This window comes from Salvia splendens, unplaced genomic scaffold, assembly GCF_004379255.2.
Source record: "Salvia splendens isolate huo1 unplaced genomic scaffold, SspV2 ctg288, whole genome shotgun sequence".
Lineage (NCBI taxonomy): Eukaryota > Viridiplantae > Streptophyta > Magnoliopsida > Lamiales > Lamiaceae > Salvia > Salvia splendens.
In genome coordinates, this window is record NW_024598927.1 from 8,579 (window position 1) to 28,810 (window position 20,232).

The following is a 20,232-nucleotide window of genomic DNA, read 5'->3' on the forward strand; positions in this document are numbered from 1 at the left end:
AGGTTGTAGTGGAGGTGGCGGTGGAGGCGGGGGTTGACCTCCGATACTTCCCTCGGATCTTTCTTCCCCAGTACTTTCCACTCGTGGGCCTCGGCCTGCCCCACGTCCACGTCCACATCCACGTCCTCGTCTCGGTGGCATTCTGATCCAAAATACAAATTAGTATCTTTGATAGTATTCATTGTGATCAAAACCAAAACATAACTCGCTTACATTTAAACATGGCACGAAACGATAAACCAAAAAAAAAACATGCAAGGTCGATCAAAACGTGGAACTTTTATAGAAGCTCGGAAAAGGAAACAAAACACTCGTTCGACTCAAAAACAGGAAACATACTACTTCTATTTAGTTCTAACAACTTAAAAGGAAAACGACATCGAACTAGCTATCGCTAACTTTCTTCCTCTGGGTCTTCTTCTTCCTCCGGATCCTCTTCCTCTTCCGGATCCTCTTCTTCTTCCAGGTCCTCTATCCCGTGATACTCATCAATCAGACGGAGGGCCTCGTCATCATCCATCATGTCCATCACATAGTCATCCTCGAAGCCCGGAACCATTCCTGCTCTTGCTCCGGCTTCGCCCCCTGCTACGAGTTCAATCTCGACCATGTGCTTGTCCTCCCATACTATCTCATCTTCCTTCTTCTCTGCCGACGGTGGTCGCTCAAAACGGGAGTCAACTAAAGCACACTTCAAGACCTTCAGAAAGCCTTTCATGTCGCCATCCATCCCGTCAATTCGTGGTTCGTACCACGTGAATCAGCTGGACGTTGCTTCCATCCAATCTTTCCAACTCTCGGGCATCAGCTCAACTAGTCTCCTTATGCCACCATAGGATGTCGCATGGTACCCGAGGACATCTCGCCACAGGGTTTCGAAGTGAGCGACGACCTCCCCTACAGCTTTTCCTTCTTCTCTCTCGTAGCTTCGGTAATCGTGTATCGCCTGTCGCATTCGGTCACTATACTGGGAGCTCTTAAGTGCGGTTCGTTTCATCCGTGCCATCTACGCGAAGACGAAGATTTTCTTTAGTAACCGAAGATTCCTCAAACTACGTTTCAACTTGCTATTCGTGCTAAGTCTAAGGCTTGTCACGCATCACTAATGTGAGGACACCTAAAGGCTCACTATGTTCACATGCTTTTGTCATATCACTTATACACATATAACACATACTTAAGTCATCATGCCAATCGTGCTCATGTCTCACATACTCATACCTTAACAATATCACGTTAACACATACCACACGTGTTTAGATTATCTTGACAATCATGCTCATACTCCACAGAATCATACTATCACAACATCATATTCACGCACATAACACATGCTTAAATTTTCATGGCAATCATGCTCATATTTCACATAATCATGTCATTACAATTCATCTTCATGCTTAGCGTTCATTTACCTGCATACACTTGCCAAACATCATCATCATATCATCATCAATTTCATACATCGATCTCACATTCATTCAACAACTTAAAACATACCTCACTTTCTTTGGTTGAGCGTGATGCTTTGGATGTTGAGCCTTCGTGACACTTCTAGTCTAAGGTTTACTATTCTAGACTTACGGTGAAAGAAGACTCTCGGACCAGAGCGAAAGAAACGAAGCTCTGATACCACTCAGTCACGGCCGCCCTTACTAAGGATAGCAAGGACGGGGAAATCGCGACTAAGGGAGGGACTAAGAAGCGGGGAAGAAATGAGGGACGCACAAAAAATGGACACTTAAGGCAAAAGTCAATTAATTTCTAAAAGAACAAATGTTTAGACCACAAAACGCTTTAGTTTTTAAAGTAAGCAGCGGAATTCAAAATATCTAAGTGTTTTACACAGCCAAAACCATACGACGTAAAGTAAATTCTTATGACATAAGTTTCAATAAATAGCAGCGGAAAAGAGTTATCAAAAGAGAGTCATAGGATGACGCCTATGCATGAAGACACAACGCATCCAATTTTCCTATGCCGACTCAACATTCATTGCAACATCCCGCTCAACCTGCACATAAGGAAAACATGTGCATGGCTGAGTATTTGATATACTCAGTGAACACATGCCAATGTATTTTATATAAGTTATGTCATCCATACCATAGTAAACTCGAGTTTTACGTTTATTTAAAAGAAAATATCACGAGTATCACCAAAACATTTTCATAGACTGGCCAGTCAAACAATCTCCCCACTTTCGCATCACAAACCAACAATCACATCATTATCCACAGTGCGACGAAAGTGTGGCCACACTATTCGCCCACGAGACCGGCCGACTAGCTAAGACGGCTCCCGATCCCACCAGTGTACACAGCCTGATAGGGTTTGCGGCCCTACTCAGACCCGCATTCGTTTCACACAAAGTCATATAGCCTAACGGAGTAACCTCAGACGAACTAGGCATCAGGCACACAATCTCAACATCAAAACTGTCCATGGCATGACATAACACTTTAAACCACCCTTATAGCTCCACAATCATACTTTAGAAAAATAAAAGAGTTTTCACTTAAAGAAAGCCCACCTCGCTTGCTTAGATATCACAAAACACAATTCAATGTAACTCTCGCTCCTTGTGCTCATGTACGCACGACAACCCTTATCAACAACACAATAAAATCAGCCCTTCATCACAACCATTATCATGCATGCCCTAACGTTCCTTTCATCGTCTCTTTAATTTTTACCCATCCCAAACGTTTATCAATACAAGGAAACACACCATAGCATACATCAACAAACAACACATCACTTCATCATAGAATGAGTTCCTTAACACATATGCATCATGTATATCCTTCAAGACTTAACAACAAAGATTATTTTTGTAAGATAGAAATCTGGCAGAACAGCGCAATCATTTTGTAAAAATTATTAAACATTCATCCGACCTCCGTTGGGGCTGAAATTTTCCAAAAATACATTAGACACATCAAATATCATACAGTTAAAATTTCACATCAAACTCACATTTTTAGGTCGGTCAAATCAAAAACGAAACTTACTAGACGAGAATACAAATTCTGGCAGAACTGCGCAGTCAAATTCAAAAATTCATTAAAACTTCATTTTTCGTCCAAAACGGCTGAAATTTTCTCACAACACAGAAAACACCTTGAAATTTACCCAGTTAAAAATTTACACCAAAATACGAACGTTTATTCGGTCAAACACACGTCAGAATCTACTGCCCGAACACCACAGTTTTCATGCTTCACAATTTCGAATTAGGGTTTCTCAAATATTCATCTAAACACATATATTCATGCTTCTAACACATAATCATGCTTCAAAAAGATTTCATAATCATATTCTCATATATTCACATAGCATTTACCACAAATCGTCCGCAAATTCATTCATATACAACCATAAACGCATACACACATCTTTTCTTGTGCAATCAAACAATTCCCCCCGATTAAAACTTAGATCTACGATCTATACACTCACTATATGCATGAATGAATCAAAATCAAGGTTCCAATGGAAGGGATGAGGAAAAGTGAAATAAATATACCTTTCTTGATCAAAACGAACGGTAGAAACAAAGATTGATGCGATTCTTTGGTGAACCTTGAAGTTTCAACTCCAATTGATGCAAGAACAAGGATGAATGGAGGATTTTTGGAGAGAATGAAGAGAGGGAGGAGAGAGGCGTGTGAGGAGAGAATGAGGGAGAGGGAGGCGTGTGAAAATAGTGGCTAGGGTTAGGGTTTAGTCTATTTTATGTACTAGGTTTAATTCACACCAATTAAAATAATTAAATTGTGGAAGGAATAAAATAAAATCCCACAATATGGAGCAAATAAAAATTGTTTAATTAATTATAGTGATGCTAGGGTTAGGGTTTAGTCTATTTTTTTTATAGTGATGCTCCCGTCTTTGTCGGTTAATTTCAATAAATTGTTTAATTAATTATAGAATGACTGCCAATCTCTGCAGTTGCTACCACGTAATATGCATGTTAAAAATTTGTACACGAAGTTATGTACTTAGCCATGTATGATAATAATAATATTATCATAATTTATATCCTTTTTTTATTCTAGGTGGGTTAGATAGACCACGAGGAATTCAAAGATATTAGACAAAAATAATAAATTCATGGGCCGACTAATAAACATAAACTTCCTAGCCCGTTTGTCCATTATTCTAGGTGGGTTAGATAGACCACAGGGGATTCATGTTATTGGAAAAAAAATAATAAATTCACGGGCTGACTAATAAACATAAATTTCCTAGCCTGTTTGTCCATACTATATTTTTTCGTAAGTAATATTTAGTTATATTATAATCCAAAATTGTCAAAGTATAAGATGCAAGTGGTACCATGATAAAGATTCAAATCGATTAGATATATATGCATCACATCAATGAGGAGTAATGACAAATTAATACGACCTAACTTCACATTCCTCCACCTACCCAACTAATTTTCCTAACACTGAATTTAGAGTAAAATAAAGTGAATCAATTAGTAGTATAATTCTTATAATCTCAACACAAATATAGGGAGTAATTAAATTGAATTTAGTGTTTCTGGTATTAAATGATCATTTGAAGGACATGAAAAATGAAGTTAGGTATATCAGTTATTTTTCACTTTTCACTTGTCCAAAAACCGCATGCGACACGCGGCTGAGCAGAGCCGCTTCCAGCTCCTTCCCCAGCGGCACGGCCCCTGGCATAACCATACTAATCGAGCTCAGGTCGAAGTTATCCACCAACGGAATTATTAGTGACATAAATGTTTCATATATTTATTAGTGTGATGGTTGAATTTGTCGAAGAATTATTTCACCTATGAAACATAAATCAATTATGTCTTGAACTAGCCTTTTCAAGTGATGTTTCAAAGATAATAAAGATGATTTTTATATTTCTACGACCGAGGGCTATATTTGTAAATTCTATGTAATTTAAGATTGAAATAGTGTTGCACATATTATTATCACTGAATTTTTCATGATAATAAAGCAGTCATTTTCAGCCTTAATTCAACGGGCCCTTGCCCATTAAACGAGTCACACAGAAAATTTAACCAACAAATCAAACACTATATTGGGCCGTTAAATGCACTATGAATGTCCCTATTTACCAATTCAACCACACCCTTATTTTATAAATAATAACCCTCTCAATCTCAATTCCTCTTTGTAGTGCATAGACATCACATCCGCCACAACCGGAAATCGAAGATGTACGGAACAATGTCCGCTGAGATGACGGTTGATGTACCGGCAACCGAAGCGCGGAAGCTCTACGGGACACTACAGCTCCCCAAAGTGGCGGAGGAAGCCAACTCCGACTTTATCAGCCGGGTCGACGTCGTCCAAGGGGACGGCGGCGCCGGAACCATTCTCGAAGTCTTTTTCCATCCAGGTACCATCCACATCCAGTTCAATCAACTTCCGCTAGATTTATGTAATTATCCTAATTAATTTAATTGATTAATTGATCATGGATGGGAGGAGGAATGGAGTCGTTCAAGGAGAAATTCATGGTGGTGGATAACGAGAAGCGTGTGAAGGAGGCAGAGGTTGTGGACGGTGGATTTCTGGATCTAGGGTTCACGATGTATCGTATCAGATTCAATGTGATAGACTAACTACTTGATTAAACCACGGAACAGTAAATCATTTTAACATTCATTATAACTAGGCACATGGAACAATATTTAAAAGCGAGAAATTTAACTACGACAGTGAACTTGATTCCAGAATAGATCTCGTCCAAAACGAAAACTAGCTACGAAATTGAAAGAACATAAAGCTAGTAAAGGCCGAGCGATTCTCGGTTGGAAACTGGAAACTATGCCGGACAGAACTGAAGCCTCTATCGCACTGAATCACTTACGCTTCACTAACTGAAATTCTAAACTAAGCTAGCTAAGAACTGGAATGAAAGTTAACTAAACTAAGCTAAAACTAAGAACTAACTAGAAAGCGGATAAAGGATTCTCTATTGTGGTGTCGCAGCCTCTATTTATAGGCACGCCACAACGATCCTCCAGCAGGGATAACAACCTTGTCGGCGAATATTCGCTTTCTTCCAGGACCGCGCGTCTCTTTGGTCGACACGTATTCCTCCTTCTAGAAGACAGTGGTCCCTTCATAGCAGGATGATGTCCTTTGTATCGGCACGTGTCCTCTTCTCTTTGCCAATGGTCCCCGCCTAACTGCTTGATCACTCCCCTTCATCAATCTCCCTGATTTCTTGGCCTTTTGCGTCCTTTGTGCCGACTTGAGTTTAGCCTTGATGCCTTGGTCAAGCTGCATTCCTGCACTTTTAACACTTGTTTTCCGCAATAAACAGATCAAGTGGCGTACTTTTTACCCTTTAAACCGATGCATGAAATGAGCCATATAAGAGTTTCAAGACAATCACAACATTTTAATTAAGTTGCTCAACACCGCCAACCGCTGGTCGCCGCTTAACCTGCACATAGGGAAAACACATACAAGGCTGAGTTAGTACTCAGTGGACTTATGCCGAAAACAGTTTATCAAAGTATTATTTATCATGCCATTTTCAAGTGTCAATCGGGGTTTTATCTTTAGAAAGGCCCGAAGCACCAAAATATTTCCTTCGTTCAAAAGTCACGGTCGCGCAACCATTTTTCTCATCGACGTTTACCATATCCTCATTCTACATGACAAGGAATGCGGCCGCAAACCAGGTCACTAGACCGGCCAACCCGTACGCTGACACACGGTCTAACATTGGTGTACACTAATCCAAGTAGGGTTTGCTGCCCTACGAGGATCCGAATTCGATTTAATAATAGTGGCAAGGCCACAACGGATAGGCACGACAAAACAAATCACGGCATGATAAACACAGATTTCATTCTCAACGATAAAGATTTAGGACGTTGTCCTTATTTTAAAAGAAAGCCCACCTCGACTGCTTAGATCTCAAGTACTTTCTTCCCTTTGCTATCATGCTTTGAGCGCGATTATCACCTTTAAATAATATGTATCACAAATCAGTCTCGATTAACGACTCAAAATCATGCATATCCCCAAACGTTTCCCTTTTCCCATTGATTTGTTTTATATTAATATTCACAATCAAGACATGCTCTTCATATCAATTTATTCATACTACAACACCAGATCTATCATCAAAACATGGTCACGCATGAGTGTTCTTCACACAACACACATCACACGCACACACACGCACACACGCGCGGCATACACACATGCACAACACTTCTAATTCACCAATTGTTTCCCTTTTCGCTCGATCTATATGCATGAGGGTTCAAGAACAGCAATTAATCGGTTAGATAGATCAAAAAAACCTTTTCTTGATAGAAACGAATGGTAGAACAAAGTATTACCCTTGATTCTTCAACAATTCTTGAGTTTCAACTTCAATTCTTTGCAAAGAATGAAGAATTCTTGGAGAAAAGTAGAAGAAAAATTAAGAGTGAGAGGGAGAGTGGAGAGTGGAGTGAGGGAGAGAAGTAGACGTGTATTTAGTGGGGGCTAGGGTTAGGTTTTCTCTCTTATTTATAGAGTGCAAGAATATATTCCCATAATTAATTAAATAAAGATTTGGGAAGATATGGGAGAGAGAAAGTGGCGTTAATTCTGGTAGAGAAATAAGGGATTTCGACTTCTACGTTGTTTAATCAGCATATGAATTAATTTGGAATTTACTTGGAATATCACAAAGTAGAATAAAATATCACGGAGCAGAATAAAAATAAAAATTTCCACTATTAAAATAGGGAAGTAGGCGATTTTTATTCCTCTCCCACAAGGAATTAAATTCAAATCCTAATTTAAATAGGATATGGCAAGATCTCCTTAGATATGGTAAGATTTCCTAGGATATTTATATTTATTCATGGAAGGGAATAAATAAGGGATCAAATAATATAATAAAATAATTCCTTCTCCCATAAATAGGAGATTTTCGAAATCTCCATAGTATAAGCATAGGGGTCGAAAATTTCATGGAGGAAATGGAGAATAATCGGACTTTGGATTTAATTTGGATGAATATCCCAAGCAAATAATTAAATCCAAGAAAATAGAATTCCTTTCCATAAATCATAGTGGTCGAAAATTCCAAGAAAAATATGTATGATATTTATTGATGAACGAATTTAATCTCACTCGCCCTTAGGAAATAATTCACCACAATATATTTCACCCCGCATCATAATTCACACGGTCACGTCACATATTCAACGATATTGACCATTCAACGACCACGTCATTTCTTCAATAGTATTGACTAATCAACTGCCACGTCATATACTCAACGGATTTGACTATTCAAACCAAATCTCAACTCCAAATCGCAATTAGGTCACAAAGAATTCATGCAATTAATTCACTCATCATTTAATCCACATACTTCACGGCATTAAAAGCATTTAATGCAAAAATTTTATGGTTCGAAAATTAGGGTTCAGAGAGTGGGGCGTTACAAGATCTCACTTGCATATGTTCCGACGACGTTCGGATGATGAAATTTGATGATTTTTGTTTCAGTTTTCGTATATGTTGATAAGCATATTTTTTATCAACAAATACATAAAAAAATCTCATATAATGCATATAAAATCTCAATATATTGCATGTAAAATTTCAATATAATACATGTGAAATCTCAGTAAAACTGTGTTGATATTTTGTCTACTATTTATTGAGAATCGTAAGATTTAATCTCATCCACTCATTTTAAAATCTAAGGGTGGAGATTTGGTCTTGATTTTGGATTATGATGCTATAAGCAATAGAAGAGGACCCCATCTCTATAATAAATATATGTATGTATGTGAATGTAAATACAAAATAGGGGGTGTTACAACAATTGATCTATGTCAGTAGGTGAAATAATTCTGCGACACGTTCTACCATTACACTAATAAAAATATGAAACATCTATGTCAAAAATAATTCCGTTGGTGGATAACTTCGACCTGAGCTCGATTAGGATGGTTCTGTCTGGGGCGGTGCCGCTGGGGAAGAAGCTGGAAGTCGCAGACGGTTTTGGACAGGTGAAAAGTGAAAAATAACTTATATTCCTCACTTCATTTTTCATGTCCTTTAAATGATCATTTAATACCGGAAACACTAAATTCAATTTAATTAGTCCCTATATTTGTGTAGAGATTATAAGAATTATACTGATAATTGATTTACTTTATTTGACTCTAAATTCAGTGTTAGGAAAATTAGTTGGGTAGGTGGAGGAATGTGAAGTTAAGTCGGGTTAACTTGTCATTACTCCCTATTGATGTATTTCATATATAACTAATCGATTTGAATCCATATTATGGTACCACTTGCATCTAATACTTTGTCAATTTTGATTTATAATATAACTATATGCACGGTTCCTAGAGAGAGATATTGCACCGAATTTTCAACAAATTCAACATTTATTTATTGAACAATAGAATGGTATACTTAATTTGATTTCATTTTATTTAACCCTTTTTTATAGTGATGCTCCCTTTTTTGTCTGGTAATTTCAATAAATTGTTTAATTAATTATAGAATGACTGTCAATCTCCGCAGTTGCTACCACGTAACATGCATGTTAAAAATTTGTACACGAAGTTATGTACTTATCCATGTATGATAATAATAATATTATCATAATTTATATCCTTTTTTATTCTAGGTGGGTTAGATAGACCACGACGAATTCAAAGATATTAGACAAAAATAATAAATTCATGGGCCGAGTAATAAACATAAACTTCCTAGCCCGTTTGTCCATTATTCTAGGTGGGTTAGATAGACCACAGGGAATTCATGTTATTGGAAAAAAATAATAAATTCATGGGCTAACTAATAAACATAAATTTCCTAGCCTGTTTGTCCATACTATATTTTTTCGTAAGTAATATTTAGTTATCCAAAATTGTCAAAGTATTAGATGCAAGTGGTACCATGATAAAGATTCGAATCGATTAGATATATATGCATCACATCAATGAGGAGTAATGACAAATTAATCCGACCTAACTTCACATTCCTCCACCTACCCAACTAATTTTCCTAACACTGAATTTAGAGTAAAACAAAGTAAATCAATTAGTAGTATAATTCTTATAATCTCAACACAAATATAGGGAATAATTAAATTGAATTTAGTGTTTATGGTATTAAATGATCATTTGAAGGACATGAAACATGAAGTTAGGTATAACAGTTATTTTTTACTTTTCACCAGTCCAAAAACCGCATGCGACACGCGGCTGAGTAGAGCCGCTTCCAGCTCCTTCCCCAGCGGCGCCGCCCCTGGCATAACCATCCTGATCGAGCTTAGGTCAAAGTTATCTACCAGCGGAATTATTAGTAACATAGATGTTTCATATTTTTATTAGTGTGATGGTTGAATTTGTCGCAGAATTATTTCACCTATGAAACATAAATCAATTATGTCTTCAACTAGTCTTTTCAAGTGATGTTTCAAAACTAATAAAGTTGATTTTTATATTTCTACGGCCGAGGGCTATATTAGTAAATTCTATGTAATTTAAGATTGAAATAGTGTTGCACATATTATTATCACTGAATTTTTCATGATAATAAAACAGTCATTTTCAGCCATAATTCAACGGGCCATTTCCCATTAAACGAGTCACACAGAAAATTTAACCAACAAATCAAACACTATATTAGGCCGTTAAATGCTCTATGAATGCCCCTATTTTCTAATTCAATCACACCCTTATTTTAATAAATAATAACCCTCTCAATCTCAACTCATCTTTGTAGTGCATAGACATCACATCCGCCGCAACCGAAAATCGAAGATGTACGGAACAATGTACGTTGAGATGACGGTTGATGTACCCACAACCGAAGCGTGGAAGCTCTACGGAACTCTACAGCTCCCCAAAGTGGCGGAGGAAGCCAACTCCGACTTTATCAGCTGGGTCGACGTCGTCCAAGGGGACGGCGGCGCCGGAACCATTCTCGAGGTTGTTTTCCATCCAGGTACCATCCATATTCAGTTCAATCAACTTCCGCTAGATTTATGTAATTATCCTAATTAATTTAATTGATTAATTGAGCAGAGATGGGAGGGGGAATGTAGTCGTTCAAGGAGAAATTCATGGTGGTGGATAACGAGAAGCGTGTGAAGGAGGCAGAGGTTGTGGAAGGTGGATTTCTGGATCTAGGGTTTACGCTATATCGTATAAGATTCAATGTGATAGAGGTGGAGGGAAACGAGAAGCAGTGTATAACTCGATCTACGATCGAGTACGAGCTCAAAGAAGAAGCTGCAGCGAATGTTGAAATCGCTTCCATTAAACCATTCACTGGCCTCATGCTACTCTATGCTAAGTATTTGCTCCGCAACAATGACAATTGATCAACTATAGCTGCAACAATGACAATTGATCTACTATTACCTTGGGACTGCGTGTTTTACTTTCATGTTTGCTAAAATAAATTTCTATCCTCCTACTATATATCTCTGTATTTCATTTTCTCTTTTTCCATACTTTTAATAACAACAATCAATATGAATCTACATATTTTATCAACTCATAACTATGAAATCTTGAAAAAGCTGCCACAAGAAAATCCTACTCCTTACGTTAGCTATTAAAAGTCACACTTTATCCGCCACGAATTTTAAAAAATGTTAATAGAAAGTGAATTGAAAATATTAATGAAATGTGAGTCATACTCTTTGATACGCTCAGTTTTTGCACTATTTTAGGGCCTTTATTTGGTCCATTTTGAGTATCAATGTTGCATTACATGTCCAATAATTACATATTTTATCTATTTTGGTATTTTGACGTGTTTTGTGAGAAATGTGCAAATTTGAGCCTAAAAAGATAGCTAAAACTCGAAGATGAAAATATGGAGCATTCGACCCAGCGGACCGCTGGCGGCCAACGATTGTTGAACAAATAGCAGTCCGCTTCGAAAAAGCTGTGCTGAAAAGACTAGTTCAAGACATAATTGTAACACCCCAAAACAGGGTTTAGTTGGAAAATTCCTTTTTACACAAATTTGTCAATTTAGGCTTAAATTCTAATAATTTGTGCACAACACTGAATGTTATTTTATATAGAATTGGGGTTACACATGTATCACGTCAGTAAGATTGAGCAAGAAAATAGAATTAAATCAGAAATTATATAACGTATACAATAGAAGGGAGAAATTGACATTTTGCATAAAAGATGCTATGTATATTTTTATCTCCAAAACTCTTCGAGAGGCACGATTTTTTTAGGTTTGTAAATTTTTTCTACTACAATCAAGACAATTATACATGGAATCATCTAGAAAGAATATGAATGATCAAAATAGTGCCATTTGTCATTTACTATTCATAATTAATTAAATAATGTGGCTCTTGCTATAAAATCAAATATAGCTACTAGCCTACTATTCACCCCACTTTGGAGAATCAACCGATTAGTAATCAAAGGAGGAAGAAGAAGTTGCAATCTATGAAAGTTTCACTTAATTTGTGTTGACGCTTTGAACCAGTCGAACCAACGTATGGTTATCAAGGTAGGGCTCTCTTTTATCCTATTTTCCTTTTATTTGAAACTTATGATAGGTTATGAGGTAAAAATTTTCCGACCTCGTTGGTTGTCAAATAAGGTGTGTGTTACGTTTTGAGTTTATCAATCAATCCTTGTCCGTAGACGTCGGAAACATTAGTTTTTCCATTGAACTAAATTGAGTTGAACCTATGTATGATTTTGGGTATGAACTGACTATCTTAGTGCATTAATCCATGAATCTTAATTGGTCAAATTGTTGTTGAAAATGAATAATATATCTTATTTAGTGACTAAAATAAATTTATTAGAATTTATAATGGTCATTTGATATATTTTGGAAAATTGATTGGAATATTGAAGTGAAAGATGTTTTTTTGAGTAAGGAATTGAATATGGTAATGACTAATAACCAAGTGTGATTATATGAGTGGATTAACCATAGAAATGAGACTAGAATTGATGATTGAAGCATATTCTAACAATTGCAAATAATTGAGATTAAAGAAATTTAGTTGATAAGGTTAATGAGTTTTATTTATAAGATTTGGTAAAAGAAATATGATTTAGAATGACTATCGATGTTAAACTAAATTTGAGGATTTACTAGGTAAGATTAGTAATTACGGGGTATAGAGTAACTAGTGGAAATAGTAACTTAGAATTTGATTAAGGGAATAAAAGACTTGAAACAAACATGGAATGGATAGATAAAATGAGTAGTATATGGAATGCATTTAATTGATCTTGAAATTTATCTGTGATTATTAATATTTTTAAATTAGTATTAAGTTGACCATAAAACTGTGAATAGTAATAGAATATTTGGTGATTTTTTTTATTGGAGGATTTAATTAGGAGTAATTACTTCAATCTATATATATATTGTTAGGGTTTGTATATTAGAAATCACCTTTCGAGTGATTGAATACTGTAAAACTCTAATTATTCTTTTCCAAGTAATGCAATAGATTATTTTTGTGGGCTGCGCTCAATTTAAGGTACGCGGTCAGTTCTGAACAAAGAAAAATAATAATTTCACAACCTAGATAGGCCTAGACTACCTATCGTGAAATGTTGCAATGTCAGTCCGATTATTTCTAAGCCATATTGAAATAAGATGACGTTGGTGTAGTATAGCACTGAATGGATCAAACAGCAAGACGAGTCTTTATGCTATCTACTGAAAGATGAGGTCTTGATAAATAATTTCTTAATCAATGTACGTTGGCATTGAGCATACGATATTGAGTATCTACTACTTTGACTTACCAAAGGTGCGGATTTTTCGTCACCCAACGATCCAGGTATATTGGGTAGTGGTGATCATTATCTAGCGGTGCTAGGATTGCTATTATGTTGAATCGTGCGCGAGGAGAGTCTCGTTTGATAATATCCACAAGAGGAGCTCGAAATGAGGTTTTATTATTCGGAACCTAGCTAGTTGGAGTTTAATTACTCTATGAATAATAAATTAGAGTTTCTTGGTAAGTCCACTCTTGGAGATTAAAAATATGTTAATTAATTAAACCCATAGCAGACATTAATTAATTAATGGATGTTTCTATTTTAAGAGCGGGAAATGAATTAAACAAATTAAAGGAATCCCGGAATACTTGTAATTTCGGATTTGGAAAGGCAGTGCAATATTACTTCTGTTGTGGTTGCTCGTAATATTCCAATATAAGCTTGAATTAAATTATGGGTTCAATTTAATTAGTAAAAAGCTAATTGGATGAGGCCATGTCCAAATTCTTCCTTAAATACCTGACTGGGCCCAATATGCGACTTAATATAAATAGGAGAATAAAGGAGACAGAAGACAACTTTTTCATTATTGTTTTTACTCAAATTTTCGTCCCCCCTTATCCTAGAGGGAGTCGAAATTTTGCTCTCCTTCCATGAGCAGAATTCTGTCTGTCTTCTTTATTTAAGTCCTAGTATTCTGGTGAGATTTGCCCACACAAATATCAGTTTACAGTCCGGGACACCAGTCAGAAGATCCGAGGTCGAGTACTCAAGATCTTCACGTGGAGAAGAAGCAAGCCATCTTCGATTCTCAAGAGAATCAACGAGGTAATTTGGCTAACTCCGTAGTAAGCATGTTTTAGGAATTATTTGTGCTAAAACATGTTTAAATTCAAGTTATGAGCATGATACATGTGATAATTACGCGAATAGAATTTATCTAAATAATCTGCTAAATAGATTAGTTTATGTGGTCCGTTACAAGCGCAACGCTACCGCTGCCAACCCCTTCATATATACCTATATATAATGGGGTGTGCTAGGGTCCTTACGGCATCTTAGTGTGTCACGCCCACATTTTCTAAGGATAGAAAACACTGTTAATCGCGACTAGGGGAGGGTTAAAGAAGCGGGGAAGAAGGGGGAAAACAACACAACTCGACCATAGCTCGAAACAAATGAGAATAGCTCGAATAAAATCAGAGTATCATTTCAACAATCAACAACTCCAAATGAAAATATCTCAATAATACACTAACTCAAAAGAAACAATATTTAGCGGAATCATTTCGAGAGTAGAATAATGCTATGTATGAAGACACAACATATTCTAGACATTTGATAGACATTCTTCACTTTTATGCTCAACACCCACCGCGCTCGTCACAGCTCAATCTGCACATAGAGAAAATACATGCAGGGCTGAGTACTTGATGCACTCAGTGGACTCATGCCGAAAATATTTTATAAAAATTATTTATCATGCCATTAACGAGTGACCTCGGGGTTTTAACTTTGAAAGGGCCCGAGTCACTAAAACATTTCACCAACATCATCATCACCATCAACCTCAACATCAACATCAACAACATCAACATCACCATACCATATCTGAACATACATGACAAGGAATGTGGCCACATTCCAAGCCACTAGACCGGCCAACTCGAAGAGATAGCGCACGATCTACGGGGTGTACACTAGCCTGAATAGGGACTCACTCCCTAGTCAGACCCGAATTCGATTAACCATACATGGCAAAAGCCACTTCAGATAGGTCTCATAGCAACACAAAAATATGGCATGACAAACATATTTCGCAAAAATAAATATACTTAGGACATAGTCCTTATTTAAAAAGAAAGCCCACCTCAAAAGCTTAACTCCTCAACTTGTCAATTTGTTCCGTTCTCAAATAGCATGCAAAATACCTTTTTAAAAGAACATAATATGCAAACATTAAACTTTAAGAAAATAATTTAATTCAGAGGAACGCATGTATCATATAAGATGTTCACATTACCATCTTCGGGATATTCTGAAATTCGTGTACTGTAACATCGCTAGGCAGCCACTTCTTTCGTAACAATTAAATTCCTCAACCCAATCCTTGAAGCTCTTAAACGCTGGCCCAAGTTTAACACATTCATCTCCTTTATTTCCTTGGCCCAACTTTTTCCTCCAATTTTATTTAGGGCCCAAACCGAACAAAACCTCCCATTATATTAACATGGCCCATTTTTAAAAAAAACAAAGAAGCCCAATTATAATCCACCATCCTCCGCGCCTCACTCTCTCTCTCTTCGCTTTCCCCAACAAAACAGGCTCCAATTCCCTCAATTCCCGTCGCTCCTCCAACTTCGCCATCCACCGCCGTTGTGAAGTCACCTCGCCGGCGTCGCCGTCGCAGGGTCAGGCCGCAGCCGTCGTCAGCCGCTGCCCAGGATCGTCGCTGCTGCTGTCGGCTTCTCCGCCGGTTCCGTCGCTTCGACGCCACTGCACAGAGCCGTCGGCTCCTCCGCCGCACTCAACACCTTCCTCCTCCTTTTAAAACTCTTAACATCGCCACCCATCTTCTCCCTCTCGGCGATTTGCGCCGCCTCCGTTCAGCCTGGTCGCTCCATCGACGCTGCCCACGTTCCGAATTGCAGCGCCGTCGCCGATGTTTTCGTATTCTCGCAGCTCCGTGTGCAGCCTGTTCATCCCTCTCCGCATCGCGCAAGAACTCTCCTTTCTCTTTCTCGGAAGTTCCTCGTCCCACCGCTCATTACCGCCGCCTCCGGCAACCCCTACTACTTGGTGCCATCGCTGTCCGATCCCACATCAGATTCTCGAATCTCTCCATCATATTCAGCCTCCAACTTCTTTCACTCTTGATCGCTAACTCTCATCTGGTCGTCGTCTCCGTTTCTTCCTCTCTTTTCTCCCGATTATAGTTGTGAAAACAAGTCGTGTGATAATGAAACTTGGAAGTTGATATACTGTGTGTTTGTATAGCTGAAACTGCTGTTGCCCATTTATTCCTATATTTCAGGTATTATGGATCATGGCATATCATGGCCATATTATGTGGAGCAGAAATTGGGTGAAAACAAATTACGAAAATAATGCTAGCATTGATCAATTGGAACGATGCTTATTTGTGATTCTCACATAATTGCATAATACTACGTGTTTTCTCAGCATATATGTATGCAATTCAAAAGCAATTCCACTAATTAGTTTAAGTGGATTGTAATTTAAGAGGACATTGAAAATTGTTGATCGAATAATTGAAATGTTGAACTATATATCATATGCTTTCAACAGCTTAAAAGAATTGAAGGAAATTTTTCGGCTACACAAACGACGTTCCTTCAAAACTGTACATTTTTAAACAAAATGCTACATTATTAGCCGAGGTACATTATTAGGCTAAAAATCTACATTATTAGATGACACGTGGCATTAATCTAACCATTAGATCACAAAACCAATGGATTGCATGTGTTTTGTGTTTCACTTATACTTAGCGTTTGGATATGAATACATCCCTATAATGTATATATATATAAATATATGTATGAGAATGTAAATACAAAATATGGGGTGTTACAACAATTGATCTATGTCAGTAGGTGAAATAATTTTGCGACACGTTCTAACATCACACTAATAAAAATGTGAAACATCTATGTCAATAATAATTCCGTTGGTGGATAACTTCGACCTGAGCTCGATTAGGATGGTTCTGTCAGGGGCGGTGCCGCTGGGGGACGAGCTGGAAGTCGCAGACAGTTTTGGACAGGTGAAAAGTGAAAAATAACTTATATTCCTCACTTCATTTTTCATGTCCTTTAAATGATCATTTAATACCGGAAACACTAAATTCAATTTAATTAGTCCCTATATTTGTGTAGAGATTATAAGAATTATACTGATAATTGATTTACTTTATTTAACTCTAAATTCAGTGTTAGGAAAATTAGTTGGGTAGGTGGAGGAATGTGAAGTTAAGTCGGGTTAACTTGTCATTACTCCCTATTGATGTATTGCATATATAACTAATCGATTTGAATCCATATTATGGTACCACTTGCATCTAATACTTTGTCAATTATGATTTATAATATAACTATATGCACGGTTCCTAGAGAGAGATAAGTGAGATATAAAATTAAGATAGGTGCATAATTCTTGGGAAAATATACAATATTTTTCGAAATGTCTCAATTTAGTTGAGTAGTATTTCTTTTTTGACAAAAAACAAAATATCTAATTACTCTTATTTTATCCTCTCTCTTATATTATTTCTTTATTCTTTCTCCTGTTTTAGCTTATCTCCGTGTCTGAAAGATATATTTCAGCTAATTGGGATGGATGAAGTACCAAATAGTAATATGATTGATAATTTTCAATATACATAATACACAACATGGGTTACATTATTGGAAGCATGGGCTATTATTGTCCATTTATTAAGATGAGAAAATCTTAAATTTTAAACGGAAAAGCTCTAAGTGGAGTTGCTTTGCTCAAATTTATCCGAAACATGGCTTCTTTATGGTCCGGGTGATCCTTGTCTTTCTCAAGTTTCCAGTCAAAATTATGAACCAAAACAGCGGTGGTCATCTGCAGAATACGAGTTGCCAAGGGTATTCCGGGGCATATTCTCCGGCCCGCCCCGAAGGGTATGAGCTGGAAATGCTGGCCTTTGAAGTCCAGTTTGTTGTCAAGGAATCGTTCTGGCTCAAAAGATTCCGGATCAGTCCAGATGCTCGGATCTTTTGCCATTGACCACGTATTGACGACTATCTGCGTCCCTTTTGGAATCATATAACCATTCACCTCTTGATCGGCTTCTGACATCCGGGTAACCGCAAGAGGCCCTGGCGGGTGATAACGAAAGGTTTCTTTGATCACTGCCTGCAGATACGGGAGGGACGCGATGTCCGCCTCCTGGATTTTCCCATTCTCTCCCACTGCGCTCTTTATCTCTCGTTTTAGCCTCTCGAGTTTGTCCGGGTTGAATAGTAGCTCAGTCATGATCCACTCGACCATGTTCGAGTTGGAGTCTATTCCTCCCACGATTAATTCCTAGTATATTTATAGATTTTTTAGAAAAAAGGTAGACCAAATGAATGAAAATAGAACTTACGAGAAGTAAATAAGGGATATCTTGTGTGGTAATGTTGTAGTCGTTTGCTTGGGTGATATCGATGATTGCCTCGAGCAGATCCTGCTTCTTGTTGTTGGGGTTGTTCCTTCTGTGGTCCAACCTGTGGTTAAGAAAATCACGGAATTTGGCCAAGAGTTTACCCAAGCTTAACTCAGCCTTGCGCTTCATCCCCTGCGGATCCAAGACTTTTAGAATGGGGAAATAGTCGGTGATATTGGGAGCAAATAAGGAGAAAAAATCTTTCATAATCTTCATCAACTCCATGGCGGTGTCCGGGGAGGTGATGGAGAAGATGGTGGTGAGCAAGAGGTTGAGGTTGGCCATGAATACCACATCGTGGATTTTGACCACATCCCTTCAGTCGCAGTGGCCCCCGACGTGATCCACCAGCTTCTGCAGCATCTCCTGGCGGAGGCCCTCGCTTTCTTCGAGGCACCGCTCCGAGAACAGAATCTCCTTGCACACCTTGCGCTTGTCGCGCCACTCCTTCCCGGCCGGACCGAAGAAAATACTGAACTTGCTGAACCCGCCTACATCCATCGCATGGGGGACGGTCCGACCGGAGAAGACCTGACCGTGGCGTTGGAGGAGCTCCATGGCCATCTCCGGTGTGGACGCCACCACCGTGTACACGCTGCCTATGCGGATCGACATCAGAGGGCCGTAGGTTTTCGCCAGCTGTCTCAGTGTTTCGGTCTGATTTTTACCTAGTTGGTGAATGTTTCCGATGATCGGGAGGGGTCTGGGTCCCGGAGGGAGCCGTTTCCGTGGCCCCTGGAGGTATACAAACCACCTTAAACCCAACAACATTACACCCATCACAACACCAATCAAAACGCAATCCATTTTCCACTGCTTTTTCTTCTCCCTTGTAACCTCGTATGCTAATATGCCTCTTTTATAACCCAATTCAACTACTACTAATATTTTTATATTTTAATATAATGCTAGTATACTAAAATCAAAATATACAATATGAGACCTGGAATTAATTAATGATCATATGGTATGTATATATATATATATATAGCAAATTTACGATATTTATTTCAATTTATCATAAGAAATAAACGTGGAATATAGGACTTCTTTTTTCTCAAGTAGACAAATTAAAAAAATAACAAAATACTGGGAGTATTATTGAGTAGAGGAGGTGGTGGACCAAATTAGTAAAAATTAATACACTTAGGGCTAAAATATTGATTGGTCCTTTATCGTATATGTAATCAAGAATGCTTGCATGATTTTTTAATTTTATAACTATTTCAATTTCCCTTTGGGGATAGACTAAATAATAAAATAC

At 37.7% G+C, this 20,232-nt stretch overlaps 2 protein-coding genes, 2 long non-coding RNA genes and 1 pseudogene across 5 annotated transcripts; 2 read left to right on the top strand and 3 right to left on the bottom strand.

The window, feature by feature from the left end:
- Nucleotides 1-279: 279 nt before the first annotated feature.
- On the bottom strand, nt 280-3,681 carry LOC121789596 (nucleolin-like). Of its 2 annotated transcripts, none has more exons than XM_042188011.1 (2): nt 3,530-3,681; nt 280-1,006 (listed from the first exon to the last, which is right to left on the bottom strand). In XM_042188011.1, exon 2 carries the CDS (start codon nt 728-730, stop codon nt 395-397), a length of 336 nt encoding a protein of 111 aa, XP_042043945.1. In that variant the 5' UTR covers nt 731-1,006; nt 3,530-3,681; the 3' UTR covers nt 280-394. The 2 variants fall into 2 exon arrangements, 1 of the variants encoding a protein (XP_042043945.1); XR_006048084.1 differs by lacking the exon at nt 280-1,006 and adding an exon at nt 2,480-2,607.
- A 1,529-nt stretch (nt 3,682-5,210) lies between these two features.
- LOC121789593 (norbelladine synthase-like) lies at nt 5,211-5,620 on the top strand. The gene is made up of 2 exons (XM_042188010.1): nt 5,211-5,394; nt 5,487-5,620. Exons 1-2 carry the CDS (start codon nt 5,211-5,213, stop codon nt 5,618-5,620), a joined length of 318 nt encoding a protein of 105 aa, XP_042043944.1.
- A 793-nt stretch (nt 5,621-6,413) lies between these two features.
- On the bottom strand, nt 6,414-7,484 carry LOC121789594. Its single transcript, XR_006048082.1, has 3 exons — nt 7,361-7,484; nt 6,914-6,977; nt 6,414-6,450 (listed from the first exon to the last, which is right to left on the bottom strand). It is a non-coding gene; the product is annotated as an uncharacterized LOC121789594 (long non-coding RNA).
- Nucleotides 7,485-10,775: 3,291 nt separating this feature from the next.
- Nucleotides 10,776-11,467, top strand: LOC121789595. Its single transcript, XR_006048083.1, has 2 exons — nt 10,776-10,988; nt 11,069-11,467. It is a non-coding gene; the product is annotated as an uncharacterized LOC121789595 (long non-coding RNA).
- A 6,664-nt stretch (nt 11,468-18,131) lies between these two features.
- On the bottom strand, nt 18,132-19,816 carry LOC121789592 (annotated as a pseudogene).
- Nucleotides 19,817-20,232: the final 416 nt, after the last annotated feature.

Bases quoted from the DNA above. Each gene is read 5' to 3' on its own strand.
- LOC121789596 (XM_042188011.1), bottom strand. From the start codon at position 730: ATGGATGGCGACATGAAAGGCTTTCTGAAGGTCTTGAAGTGTGCTTTA.
- LOC121789593 (XM_042188010.1), top strand. From the start codon at position 5,211: ATGTACGGAACAATGTCCGCTGAGATGACGGTTGATGTACCGGCAACC. The intron at 5,395-5,486 runs GTACCATCCACA...GGATGGGAGGAG, and splicing joins CGAAGTCTTTTTCCATCCAG to GAATGGAGTCGTTCAAGGAG.